The following is a 12,954-nucleotide window of genomic DNA, read 5'->3' on the forward strand; positions in this document are numbered from 1 at the left end:
ATTGTTAAGACTCCTTAAGAGTCCGCCAGACGCACGGTTCCATCCAGCTGATGTGACCCGAGACATCTCTGGACTGAAGAGTTGGTACCACGGTATTCTACAGCCCTCAGGTGCCAGAGGTCAGCCGACCCCTGCGACTTTCGGATCCACCAAGAGGGTCTCTCCAAAACGGGTGAAGTAGACATGACAGATCGCGTCTGATGTCCTTCTGATGATAACAACTTAATAGCTTAGAGCAAACCCAATTCTTTTCATCAGAACTCAGCTTATTTTGATAAGGAAGCTCTCACTGACATCGCATTCACACATAGGTTCCTTCATTACGTTTAGTTACATCCACTCACAGTGAATGCTTAGGTCAGGGGTGTCCAATCCTGGTCCTGGAGGGCCGGTATCCAGCAGGTTGTGTGGTTTTTCTGCTCCAACAGGCTTGATTCAGTGGTGGAAACATCTGTGCAGCAGCTCATCAGGCTCTGCAGAAGCCTATTAATTAGCTGCTGATTGAAATCAGGTGTGTTGAAACAGAGTTCAAACTAAAACATGCAGGATACCGGCCCTCCAGGACCAGGATTGGACACCCCTGGCTTAGGTAATTAGTCATGTTTTAATAGTTTGCAAAATAAATTCTTACTTTTATAAACCTGACTCTTTCTTGAAGTAGCACGAACTGTGGCTGATCACTGAAAAAGCAAAGAACCTAGATCTTCTGAATTAAATCCTAGAATCTTCTGAATAATTACAATAAAGGCCTAGCAGGTTAATATTTTATATTTATATAGAATATTACATCTTCCTGGTCATAACAAATAAAAATCATCGATTTGCCTACGCTACAGTGCTTTATAAATAAATAAACTGAACTAAAGTAATTATGCCTGATATATGATGCATTTAGAAAAGTAAGGACTCCAAAGCTGCAAAAAACTAACTAGAGGCAACAATACTTGGTCCAAGTTTCATATTTTTGAGCAATTATATAAAAAATGTGTGTTTAAAATAGCTGCAGATCAGAGCTCTCACAGCATCAGATTCACAACAAGGTCAGTGTTGGATGACGAGGTCAGAGGTCAGATGTGTTTCATGTCCTCAATGCCTGCTGGGGCAAAAAATCGGCGCACAAGTCATCGTCACATGGGAATCATCGGGGGGAAAAGCTGGTGTTCTAAAGAGGCTTGAGATTTTCAGAATAGTAACAGGAGACAGGCTCAGAAGGTTACCGGTTTTATACCCATGTAAAGCGTTACTAATATTATTCATATTTACAGCATCAGCCTGGTTGACCATTAAAGGTCTGAGAGAGACTCCAGTATGAGCTGAACAAACAGGAACAGTTATGAGGACGAGCTGCAGCAGAAAAAATGCAGACGTTATGAATGAATGATCCACCGAGGTTCATTTAATCATCAATTACTTCTAAGAGGAGCTTACAGAGTTTTTTGTACTCTTGCCCTTTTGGAGAATATAAAAGATGTGAGGGTAATTAAAAATAATTAAATTTTACGAGTGGGAAATAAGGAGAGCTTAGAGGTTATATTATTCATCCTACAGTAGGTGTAATAACTCATCCCTACGGAGACACTGCAGACCAGGAACTGGAGAAACTTGGATTCAACAGAAAATAAATAATTTTTGTGTTTTTTCAATGAAAATCGTCTTATTAAAACAACACAGGCAGCATCCTTTCAGTCTTTAGATCAATTTCTTTCAATTCTTCAAATAAATATTACAACTGTGCTTGTGTTCAGATGGCCTTTAATTCCTGAAATGTAAAATAGAGAATAATTATGTATTTATATTATTACTTTTCAACAGCAATGAAGAAATAAAATTGGCCCTTGTCACCTGTAGATCCTCTAATAGAAGCAGATACGGCTGATTACTGATGAATATACCAATCCTGACACTACATCTGTATGCTTTAAGTCCAAAAGTGGCTTGACGGGAGTGGTGATGATGGTCTGAGGATGTAATGGAGTATTTTCTACATGAACGAGCCACAGAAGCAACGTGATCTTTAAAGGTCAGCTGGTGATCAATCACAACACCCAAATTTCGAACTGCCTTTGAAGGAGCCTGCAGTAGGGAATCATTGTGGATTAAGATATTGAGCCGCAGGGATGGCTTCGCTGTGATGACAAGTAATTCAGTTTTGGGAGGTTGAGTTGGAGACGGTGGGATTTCAACCACCTTGATATGTCAGAGAGACAGTTCCGAGATTCGTGCTGGGACTGTGTGGTCGTCTGGCAGGAATGACAGAGCATTTAATGGAATGGTGTAAGACTGTGTTGGAGAAGAGGTCTCTTAAAATCAAAAACCTGGATTTTATGGATTTTTTAGCCAGAGAAATTAAAAACATGCCTAAAACTGTAACGCTACAAGCAACAGTGACTTGTTGATAAAGACTCAACAGAAAATCTGATTAATAAATACCGGTAGCTGTTTTTCAAAGTTTTATGGAGAATTCGGCCAGCAAAAATTGTGATCCAGTTTTCACCTCTGGGGTTAGGCCACAGTCAGGTCCATAAATATTGGGACATCGACACAATGCTAACATTTTTATGATATCAAATGAAATGAACAAGATGTGCTTTAACTGCAGTCTGTCAGCTTTTATTTGAGGTATTTACATCCAAATCAGGTGAACGGTGTAGGAATTACAACAGTTTGCATATGTGCCTCCCACTTGTTAAGGGGCCAAAAGTAATGGGACAATTGGCTTCTCAGCTGTTCCCTGGCCAGGTGTGTGTTATTCCCTCATTATCCCAACTACAATGAGCAGATAAAAGGTCCAGAGTTCATTTCAAGTGTGCTATTTTCATTTGGAATCTGTTGCTGTCAAGATGAGATCCAAAGAACTGTCACTATCAGTGATGCAAGCCATCATTAGGCTGAAAAAACAAAAGAAACCTATCAGAGAGATGGCAAAAACATTAGGCGTGGCCAAAACAACAGTTTGGAACATTCTCAAAAAGAAGGAACGCACCGGTGAGCTCAGTAACACCAAAAGACCCGGAAGACCACAGAAAACAACCGTGGTGGATGACTGAAGAATCCTTTCCCTGGTGAAGAAAACACCCTTCACAACAGTTGGCCAGATCAAGAACACTCTCCAGGAGGTAGGTGTATCTGTGTCAAAGTCAACAATCAAGAGAAGACTCCACCAGTGTGAATACAGAGGGTTCACCACAAGATGTAAACCATTGGTGAGCCCCAAAAACAGGAAGGCCAGATTAGAGTTCGCCGATCAACTTGTACCAGAGTGATGGGAAGAGAAGAGCATGGAGACTGAAAGGAACTGCTCATGATCCTAAGCACACCACCTCATCAGTGAAGCATGGTGCTGGAAGTGTCATGGCGTGGGCATGTATAGCTGCCAGTGGAACTGGTTCTCTTGTATTTATTGATGATGTGACTGCTGACAAAAGCAGCACGATGAATTCTGAAGTGTTTTGGGCAATATTATCTGCTCATATTCAGCCAAATGCCTCAGAACTCATTGGACGGCGCTTCACAGTGCAGATGGACAATGACCCAAAGCATGCTGCAAAAGCAACCAAAGGGGTTTTGAAGGGAAACAAGTGGACTGTTTTGCAATGGCCAAGTCAATCACCTGACCTGAATCCGACTGAGCATGCATTTCACTTGCTGAAGACAAAACTGAAGGGAAAATGCCCCAGGAACAAGCAGGAACTGAAGACTGTTGCAGTAGAGGCCTGGCAGAGCATCACCAGGGATGAAACCCAACGTCTGATGATGTCTATGTGTTCCAGACTTCAGGCTGTAATTGACTGCAAAGGATTTGCAACCAAGTATTGAAATGTATAAGTTTGATTTATGGTTTTTATTCTGCCCCATTACTTTTGGTCCCTTAACAAGTGGGAGGCACATATGCAAACTGTTGTAATTCCTACACCGTTCACCTGGTTTGGATGTAAATACCCTCAAATAAAAGCTGACCGTCTGCAGTTAAAGCACATCTTGTTCGTTTCATTTGATATCCGCTGAGGTGGTGTATAGAGCCAAAAATGTTAGCATTGTGTCAATGTCCCAATATTTATGGACCTGACTGTATCTAACCACTTTACAGCATCCAGAAAAGGTAGGGCTGGTGCTAAATGTTGACGAAGCCACACCGGGACATACCCTTAACGGCTGACTCAGTCTAGGGTGGAAGTTTCTTTCAAAAGTAGGAATAGTTTGGGACCAAACAAGCTTCTCTGACACTTCCAGTTTGGGATTGATCAGAGCTTTAAAGGGCAGAGACACAGGATAGATGAGAGGCTGTGGCCTCCCAGGACACCTGAGCCTTCCCCTCAGTTACACCAACACAAACACACATCTCATTTATATTGCATGAGAACGACAGAGGCAGCCAACACAGGTGGTCATAGGATCCTCCCTGGGGGAACGGAGGGTGATTCCCCCGTCCTCCTAATCGTCACATTCAGTGGGCTCAAGCTGCTCGGCTTTGAGGCAATACTGCAGCCTTGCTGCTGTGCCAGTTTCATTATGACCCAGATGTTTGACGATGTGGGACTTTACATCTTCAAGAAATTTGCTCAGATAAAAGAAACCGAGTGTCAGACGAGGAGGGTGCTTCTTCCAGCAGGTTGACTCTTCTGATTTGACAGCAACATAATGTTTGTGCTGATTTCTCCTACCCTGTCACCAGAGAAAACAGCAGGTTAAACAGAGCAGCGTTTCCCCTGTATTGTGCCTCACACTTTCATCCTCCCCCAGCCTTGTTAAAAACGACCTGGGTGGACAGAATACCAATGACAGCAGCAGAGTGTAGCTCTGAGATTACAGCCGGCAGCAGGTAATTCATAAAACCTAAGCCCGACACGTCTTTCTGCAGCAAACACAAAAAACCAGAACAGCGACATGGGGGTGTCGATAGATGGTGTTTATTAGGAGGGTATTTACAATGAGTGTAGACATAAGTCACAATGTTACATCTGTGCATCCTGGTAGAGGACATTAGCCACTAGTTTCCTCACTGCCGCAGAGTCCTCGGCATCTGTGGGGGCAAAAAGCACAAGGCAACGATTACTGTGGACAACACGCACCTGCTGTTACAGGAGAAGCATAATGAGGGTTTTCCTCAGAGGTCAGGGGGAGAGCATTTACAAACGTTCTACTGGTGATGTCCTCAGGTTAGCTCCTAATGATGGAAGAAACCTGCAGCATGGTGCCTTAGGTTGCATTTATCTGAGTATAAAAGGTCTTTGGCTTGAAAAAACAACCAGATTTTAAAAATAGCGATCTTTTGAGGTTAGTTCAGGGCTACAACTAACTGCAGTTTGTTATATAGTCTCGGTACAGGTATAAACAATGAGATCAATCCCTTTTAGCTTTTTTTTGTCATAATAAATTTTTTTAAAGGATTTTAATATATAGTATTTTCCAGACTATAAGCCGCTACTTTTTCCCACGCTTTGAACCATGCGGCTTATAATGAGGTGCGGCTTTAGTCAACCAGAAAGGATGGATGCTGGAAAGTCTAATGAAGGAATGGTTAAAGGAGTGCTACGAAAAGCGTCCAGGAGGATTTTTTTCACAGTAAAACGGCGCTGCTCGTTTTCCAGCTTCACCCGGGGATGAAGACAGCAACACGGACAGCGACACTGACATCGCCACAGAAAAGGTGTGTGACGAAGCTCTTCTGAGGCTGTTCAACTCCGACACTGAAGAATATGGACGTAATTTTCACTTTAGAAGTGCAGGTGACATGTGGTGGGGGGTGGGGTGTCTTTACAGTATGCTCTAAGGCAGGGGTGCCCAACTAAAACAGCAAGAGGTCCACTACCTCCATCACCAAATTTATCCTGAGTCCGAAGATTTTAAATCAATCACACGCAGAGTTGTTCTTTCCTTGTAATCTCAAATTCAGGTCATTGAGATGCCCTGTGATGTCAAGAACAAAAGCTACTTTGTCAGTGCTTTTCTCATCCTCCAGAAACTGCAAAAAAAAAAACACTGGCCTTGTGACTTTGTTGTTGTGACAAAAACTGTTGTATTTTGTGCCGTAGACCCCAGAAGCGTGCAAGCACTCTGCCTTTGCTTAGCCACCTAACATTGGAATGCAAGAGTAAAGCCTGGTTCATGCTTTTCCGTCAGCTCCGCAAGGGACAGACACGCACGGATTGACGGAAGCGTTTTGCTCTTTTACTTCTCCGTCACTTCTCCGTCTCCTGGAGAGTGTTGCAAAGCAATTGCCCTGCAGGACAACAGAGGGCGTAGCGCTGTTCTGTGGTATCCTGTCATGTATCGGTCCAAGATCGTGTGTTTATATTGTGTTTTTTGTGTATATAAGAGAGTTTTAACACAGACATATTTGTCTCTCATTCTCCCACCTCTTCATGCGCTCCCCACCTCTAAACCCACGCATGGAGCACTCTGAATAGCACAGTCAAACTGGGTCTGTGCATCTTGGGATAAAACTTCTGCTCTCCTTGTTGTGCTTGTGGCCCACATGGGAATTTGCCTGACCTTTTCTTTCAGTTGTTGTCCTTCTTTTCCATCCAGAAGTGTTTGTGCCACGGCCTCCATTCACTCCTTGATCATTTCTGAATCCGTGAAAGGCTTTTAATATTTTCCCAAAATCCACTGTACTCGCAGTGAACACTCATATGCTCGCTGTTGTGCGGTAAGAGACTGTTATTAAATGACAGCAGCAGCACAGACACAGTTTGACCAAATGTGAAACTGACAGATTAGTAAAGAAAATGTTTTTTTGCCCTCTCGGTTCTACAAACATTCAGTGCAGAAGCGGTTTTGTTTGGTTGTACTCAGACAGAAGGACTTTCCAGAGGGAAGAGAAATGGTAGATCTATTCAAACAAGTGTCTCTGACGCCGTTTACGATGAATGCTATGTACGAAGTGATCTGATTAGGGATGGGTACCTTTGACATTTGAATCAATTCGGTACTAATTCCTGATACCTAGGAATCGATACCGGTACTTAACGGTACCAATTTTCGATACTTTTGAGTGTTTAATATTTTCATTCTCTTTTATAATTAAATACATATTTTTCTCAATATATAACCATATTTGATAAATATCACAATAAATAACATACAACTGTTTGTATTTTAACATCGTCCTTGTAGTTTTATAAGCTGATAATTAAACTGAAGCAAACATCTTTACTGTGAACTAAATTTACTGTGTATCTTCATTCCTTTTGCCGTCCTTTTTCATTTGATTTTTCCTACTGGGAAGTTAAGAATTTCCGAGGAGAAAGCGAACGCACCATTAGCTGATAACAATAGTGGCAATGGAAGCTAATTTATCAAGCTAACGTTATCTTAAACAGTTTATTTAGCTGCTGGAGCAGATTTAAACGATGATGCCTCACACTTAGATCGTTGTCGCTGGTTTCATCTTCACCCAATCACCCGTCGCATTTAGTAAAGTGAAGCCAAACTTTAGAGCGCGTTCATGTTCTTCTAGTCGGAAATTCGGAGTTCCGAGGAGAAAGCGAACGCACCATTAGCGTAACGGAAGCTAACATATCAAGCTAACGTTATCTTAAACATTTTATTTACCTACCGGAGCAGATTAAGATGAGGATGTCTCACTTAGATCGTTGTCGCTGGTTTCATCATCACCCAGTTACCCATCACATTTAGTGAAGTGGACCCAAGCTTTAGCGTGCGTTCTTTCTACCATGCTGCTCTGTTTACAACTCGCTCGCAGCGACCGACGACATGACGCTCTTGCGAATGCGCAGCTGTCTAGGCAAGTTCTCGTTATGAAGGACGGGTACCGAAACGAGGCACCGTTTCAAATGACGTGAATCGGTGCTCGGTCGGTACTGTGGAATTCGGTCGGTACCTTAACAAGTACCGAATTCCGTACCCATCGCTACTTACAAGGCAATAATTCCTACTAGAGTCCAGTGCAGATGTATTGAGTAAACAAGTGATCCACACCTTTAGGCTTTTAATCCAATTTTAAATTTGGCTCACTGCTTCACAGCAACTTTTCCCTGACCTCTTATTTAATACATTTACTTATTTAATGGCTTTTTTTAAACTCTGATGCTGGGAACTAGACACCCTCTGAAGTTTCTGATCATGGTCGGCTGTGATCTTTACACGAAGGAGGAACAAACAGGTTGTTCTGAACATGAACAACAAAAGGAGCTGGTAATGTTTCATGAGGAGGAGTCACATTTAGTTCAGAGGCTTTTATTCTGGCCCACTGGGGCATTTTAATTCTACACAGCAGACTACAAAAGGAACAAAACACAATTACCTAAAAATGATTTAAAAACTAAATATAAGAGTAAAAAAAACCAATCAGCAACAGTAATACCAACGCTCACACAGCAAATGTATCTGTGTGATAGCTTCATGTTCTGCTCATGAAACTCAGCGCCAACAGAATTTAAATGAAAACAACCCGTCTCTTTTTTTCTAGTCAGACTGAACAACAAAAGTGTTGTAATGTTGATATTTAGAGAAATATGGAAAATATTTGTTTGATTGGTTTATTTTTCTGAAAAGAAAAAAACCTTATTAAATACACCTTTAATAACCTTTTAAAGCCTGAATGGCATCTATAAAGGTGTTTGACTTCTCGATAAAGGGAGACACAAAGTAGCTGTGTTTACTGCTAACTCTACCGTTACTTTTTATAGAAATAAAACTCCTGATGTGGAATATTTGACTGTGAAGCGGATTTTCTGAGTTAACGGATGAGAATCTATTCATATCCCCTCTTAATTCTCACTTCACAGAAAGACAAACGTCATAATCAGAGTTCTTTTAATGTCTGGTGTGAGAGAGAAAAAAAAACGGCTTACCTTGCAAAGCTCAAAACTCTCGAGGACCGCATTGAGTTATTCGCTCGGGCTGAAACGAGCTGACTGAACTCCTCGGTCATAAATTAAATAAGTAAAAGCGGCCGGACTTATCTAGCAACCTCTCCCTGCAGCGATGGAGAACCAAACAGCTCTTAATAATCACCGATTGGTTAAAGGGCGCTTATTAAAGTAAGAAAAAAGCAAAGCAGTAGGGAAGCACCTAAAAGCTGCTGACATTTCTGGGAGGTCAGATGAGTTCAGGCGACACCACAGATTTATCTCTTTTCTCTTTGCCATCGGCTCGATCAAGTCAACATTTGACCCGAAAAAAGTAGCAGGAACCAGAATGTAAATACAGGGTATCTGCAGGTTTAAGGGAGCCAAATTTAAGACTTTTTAAGACCTTTTTAAGGCCACTTTGACCAAATTTAAGCTATTTTTTAAATTAAATTTAAGCTATAATTTCCAGCTATTGCCTGGAACAGGTGCTAACCACGTCGTGAACGTGGGATTAGCCATCCAGTTACCATTAAACTTGCACTTCCCATGGCGCAAGCTCCCACTAGCTTAACCAGCTAATGTGCCCATCTAAAAATAGCCCCCTGTCACAACCAACTGAATGTGTACGGTTCCGCTTACGCCAACATCGTACACAAAAAATGCTGAACACCAACTAGAAATTCACGAAATTTTTTATAGAAATAAAATAATCTTGTTTATTGTGTCTTTGGTAATTTAAGACTTTTTAAGACCTTTTTTAAGGCCACTTTGACCAAATTTAAGCAATTTTTTAAATTAAATTTAAGCTATAATTTCCAGCTATTGCCTGGAACAGGTGCTAACCACGTCGTGAACGTGGGATTAGCCATCCAGTTACCATTAAACTTGCACTTCCCATGGCGCAAGCTCCCACTAGCTTAACCAGCTAATGTGCCCATCTAAAAATAGCCCCCTGTCACAACCAACTGAATGTGTACGGTTCCGCTTACGCCAACATCGTACACAAAAAATGCTGAACACCAACTAGAAATTCACGAAATTTTTTATAGAAATAAAATAATCTTGTTTATTGGGTCTTTGGTAATTTAAGACCTTTGGAAACTGGATTTAAGGATTATTTGTCATTTTTAAGGATTTTTAAGGCCTTAAATTTGGAAAAGTAAATTTAAGACTTTTTAAGGACCCGCGGATACCCTGCAATAATCACATGGAAACACAACGTTTTAATTTACTCCAAGAAGATTTTCACATTATACTTTTAAGTCTCATTAGTGCTCGACTCTGTGGTCAGTCACGTGGACCATAAAGCCTGAGCTAGTCTCCCATTTTAGCCACTTTTATCTCCACTTGTAAAATATTTCATCCTGAAAATTCCCGACACAGCAACAAGACTGATGCTCAAACATAACAAGCAAATGAACAGAGGAAATTAACAGGAAATAAACAACCTCAGTGGCTTTGCAATGATTAACCCGGTACTACCTGAAGGTAAATACTGGGTTTGTCATTAATGGGATGTTAGAAAGACTCTGAACAGCTCAGCGGTGAAAGAAGTGATGGAGATGCAGATTAAAACAGGAGCAGCTGTAGCAGGTTATGGATTCTTCTGAAGACGAGCTGAAGGCATTTCCCTCCTGGCCTCAGTTTTAATCAGCATGTCTGCTTGTTTTATGAGACAAGTGACTTTATTCTCTTATTACAAGTTTAGTATAAAACCCTCAGCAGCAGCAGGTTAGCTTAGCGTCATAAAAACTGCTAACTGGGATGATGCACTATAGTGTAAAGTGCTTTGGAGTCCCCCGACTCTGAAAGGTGCTACACACGTGCGAGTCATTCATCATTAAGAGAATCTTTCAACTGAATATTTGAGTTAATTCCCTTCCTGGGGAAAAGGTATCTTCAGTAAGATGAAGTCGTTTAAACCAAAACACCATTTTCCTCACACGCTCCTTTTCTCTACTAATTTGTTGCTGTTCTAAGCTGGTTGCATTCTCATTTCTTCAACAGGCATAAAAAAGTGTCTATCCTCTTTAGTGGTCCTTTTTATTATATAAGCAGGGTTTTTCCTGGCTCAAGTAGAGGCAGAGGTGGTACCATCCTGACCGTGAGCCAGCACATGCACACTCTGTGCATTCAACTGCCTCACTTAGACAAAATATTATAAAAGGCTCAATAATATACATTAGACAGGTGTTTAGTTCCCTTTTTCCCATCTGATATTTACAGTTAAAACTATTTTTAAATATTTGACCTACATTTCAGTAACATTTTAGGTTTGTATTAATAACACTCATCTTAGTCAAAATAACATGTGAATATATCCAGTAAATATAATGCATTTCATTAACATGCATTTGTGTTGGAAATGGTAATAACATTTAATTTCTGCTGCTAACAATGTAATGGTGGCATGTCTGTTATGTACGGGTTAGGGTTGGGGGGGGGGGGTCCGTTTTGCCTTGGCCCCCAAAATGTCTTGAGACGGCCCTGGGTGTGTGACTGAGTGTTGAAGGTGATCTGAATTGTATCAGATGTATAAATATTACACGTGTATCACTTATTGTTTTATACAGGTAAAAACGTGTAGTGGAGATAAATCTACCTACATTTTGTTTTCTTTTCTTGTTTTTATTGAACTATTTCCTGTCTGTCTCTCATCTTCCTGCATCTCCTCTAAACTCTCCAGAAAAACTGCTGCCTGGATTCTTACTTTTTCACCTCATCAGTTACTTTTGAGCAGATCAAAGGGATCTCCTGACCACAAAGCGGAGAGCGCGTTTCGATGCTGCGTCAGTGAGGTGAAATCACCGCAGCACAAGATGAGCGGAGCGCGTCAGGAACGATTAAAAGACGGAGTACCGGAGGATATAAACAGAAATGAACGATCATGTGTTAATAATAACATTTTGTAGCGCCACCTTGAGAATGTATCGTGCGCCGGACGCAGCGGGCGCACCAACGATCAGCGCTCTGCGTCCTCTCCGCTCAGCAGAACCCCGCTACGCTGAGAGTCCATAAATATTGTAATCTAGGCAGAAACTGGATCTTTCCCTGAAACATATCTAGTCCCCATAACTCGATCCCTGCTCTTGGATGGAAAACCGGACATTTCGATCAATGTAGGAACCACCACCCCCCATCCCCCACCCCCGCCCCACCGGACTCCCCGGACAGAGAGTGAAAAGTGGACATGTCTGGGGCAAAGAGGACGTACGGTCAGCCTACAATAGCCCCAACCACATATATGTACCAACTAGCGAGAAAAGCAAATTTTGATCTTGTTCTGCAGCGGTTTTAGCGCTTTTCGGTGCACCGCTGCTGTTACAGCGCCACTATAGTGGTGCAACGCTGCAACTGCAGTTAAAATAATATCCATATAGCTGGGGACAGAGTGAAATCAGGCTGGGGCGTCACAAAAATAGCTGGAGGCGGCCGCCACGCAAATTAAAACGCAGGAAAAAACCCTGATATAAGAAAAAATAAAAGCCATTGGTGAGCTCACAGATAAGCTATTCGGTGGTGTTTCTCCTTGCTGCTTCAGGCCCTGTCCACACGTAGCCGGGGATCTGAAAACGTAAATATTTTTCTACGTTTTGGCCTGTCATCCACACGAAAACGGAGTTTTTTCACACGAAAACGGATCTTTTTAAAAACTCCGGCCAAAGTGAAGATCTGCGTTTTCTCCGTTTTGGGTGTCTGCGTGTGGACGGACAAAGCCGGAGTTTTAAGGTCTGCAGCGTCACTTTCCGCGACAAAAAAATGCTGACATCACGTGTGCGACCTGTGTTTACACTAGCCGGCATCATGGAAGCCTTCAGAGCTGCGCTCTGTCACTACCCGATCCATCAATTGTCCAAGCGCTTTCTGCTTGTTTGTTTTTGCAAGAGGAATTACTGCTCCTTGCGGAAGACCACAGACGAAGGACGAGGTTAAGAATGGGGGAAGAACTGCCGCCTACAGGTCTGGCATGTCCTTAACAACGTATTTATCCGGGTACGTGTGGACAGTTTGTTTTTAAAACGCGGTGGTGTGGATGCAAGTTTTTGGAGGGGCGGATATTCATTTTCAAAAAACCCCGGCTATGTGTGGACTAGGCCTCAGCCTGTTTCACCGTCAGACTGAGGAGGATGGGTTTTAT

At 42.0% G+C, this 12,954-nt stretch overlaps 1 protein-coding gene across 1 annotated transcript in view; it reads right to left on the minus strand.

Annotated features, from left to right (window-relative positions):
* Window positions 1–4,885: 4,885 nt before the first annotated feature.
* The window catches only part of itfg2 (integrin alpha FG-GAP repeat containing 2), a 30,179-nt gene continuing 22,110 nt past the window's right edge, over window positions 4,886–12,954 (minus strand). The window contains exon 12 of the mRNA XM_070547027.1: window positions 4,886–5,020. Coding sequence (XP_070403128.1) covers window positions 4,953–5,020 — 68 coding nt within the window. The 3' untranslated portion in view covers window positions 4,886–4,952. The remainder of the gene's footprint in view (window positions 5,021–12,954) is intronic.

The sequence above is a fragment of the Nothobranchius furzeri genome, chromosome 1 (assembly GCF_043380555.1).
Source record: "Nothobranchius furzeri strain GRZ-AD chromosome 1, NfurGRZ-RIMD1, whole genome shotgun sequence".
Classification (NCBI taxonomy): domain Eukaryota; kingdom Metazoa; phylum Chordata; class Actinopteri; order Cyprinodontiformes; family Nothobranchiidae; genus Nothobranchius; species Nothobranchius furzeri.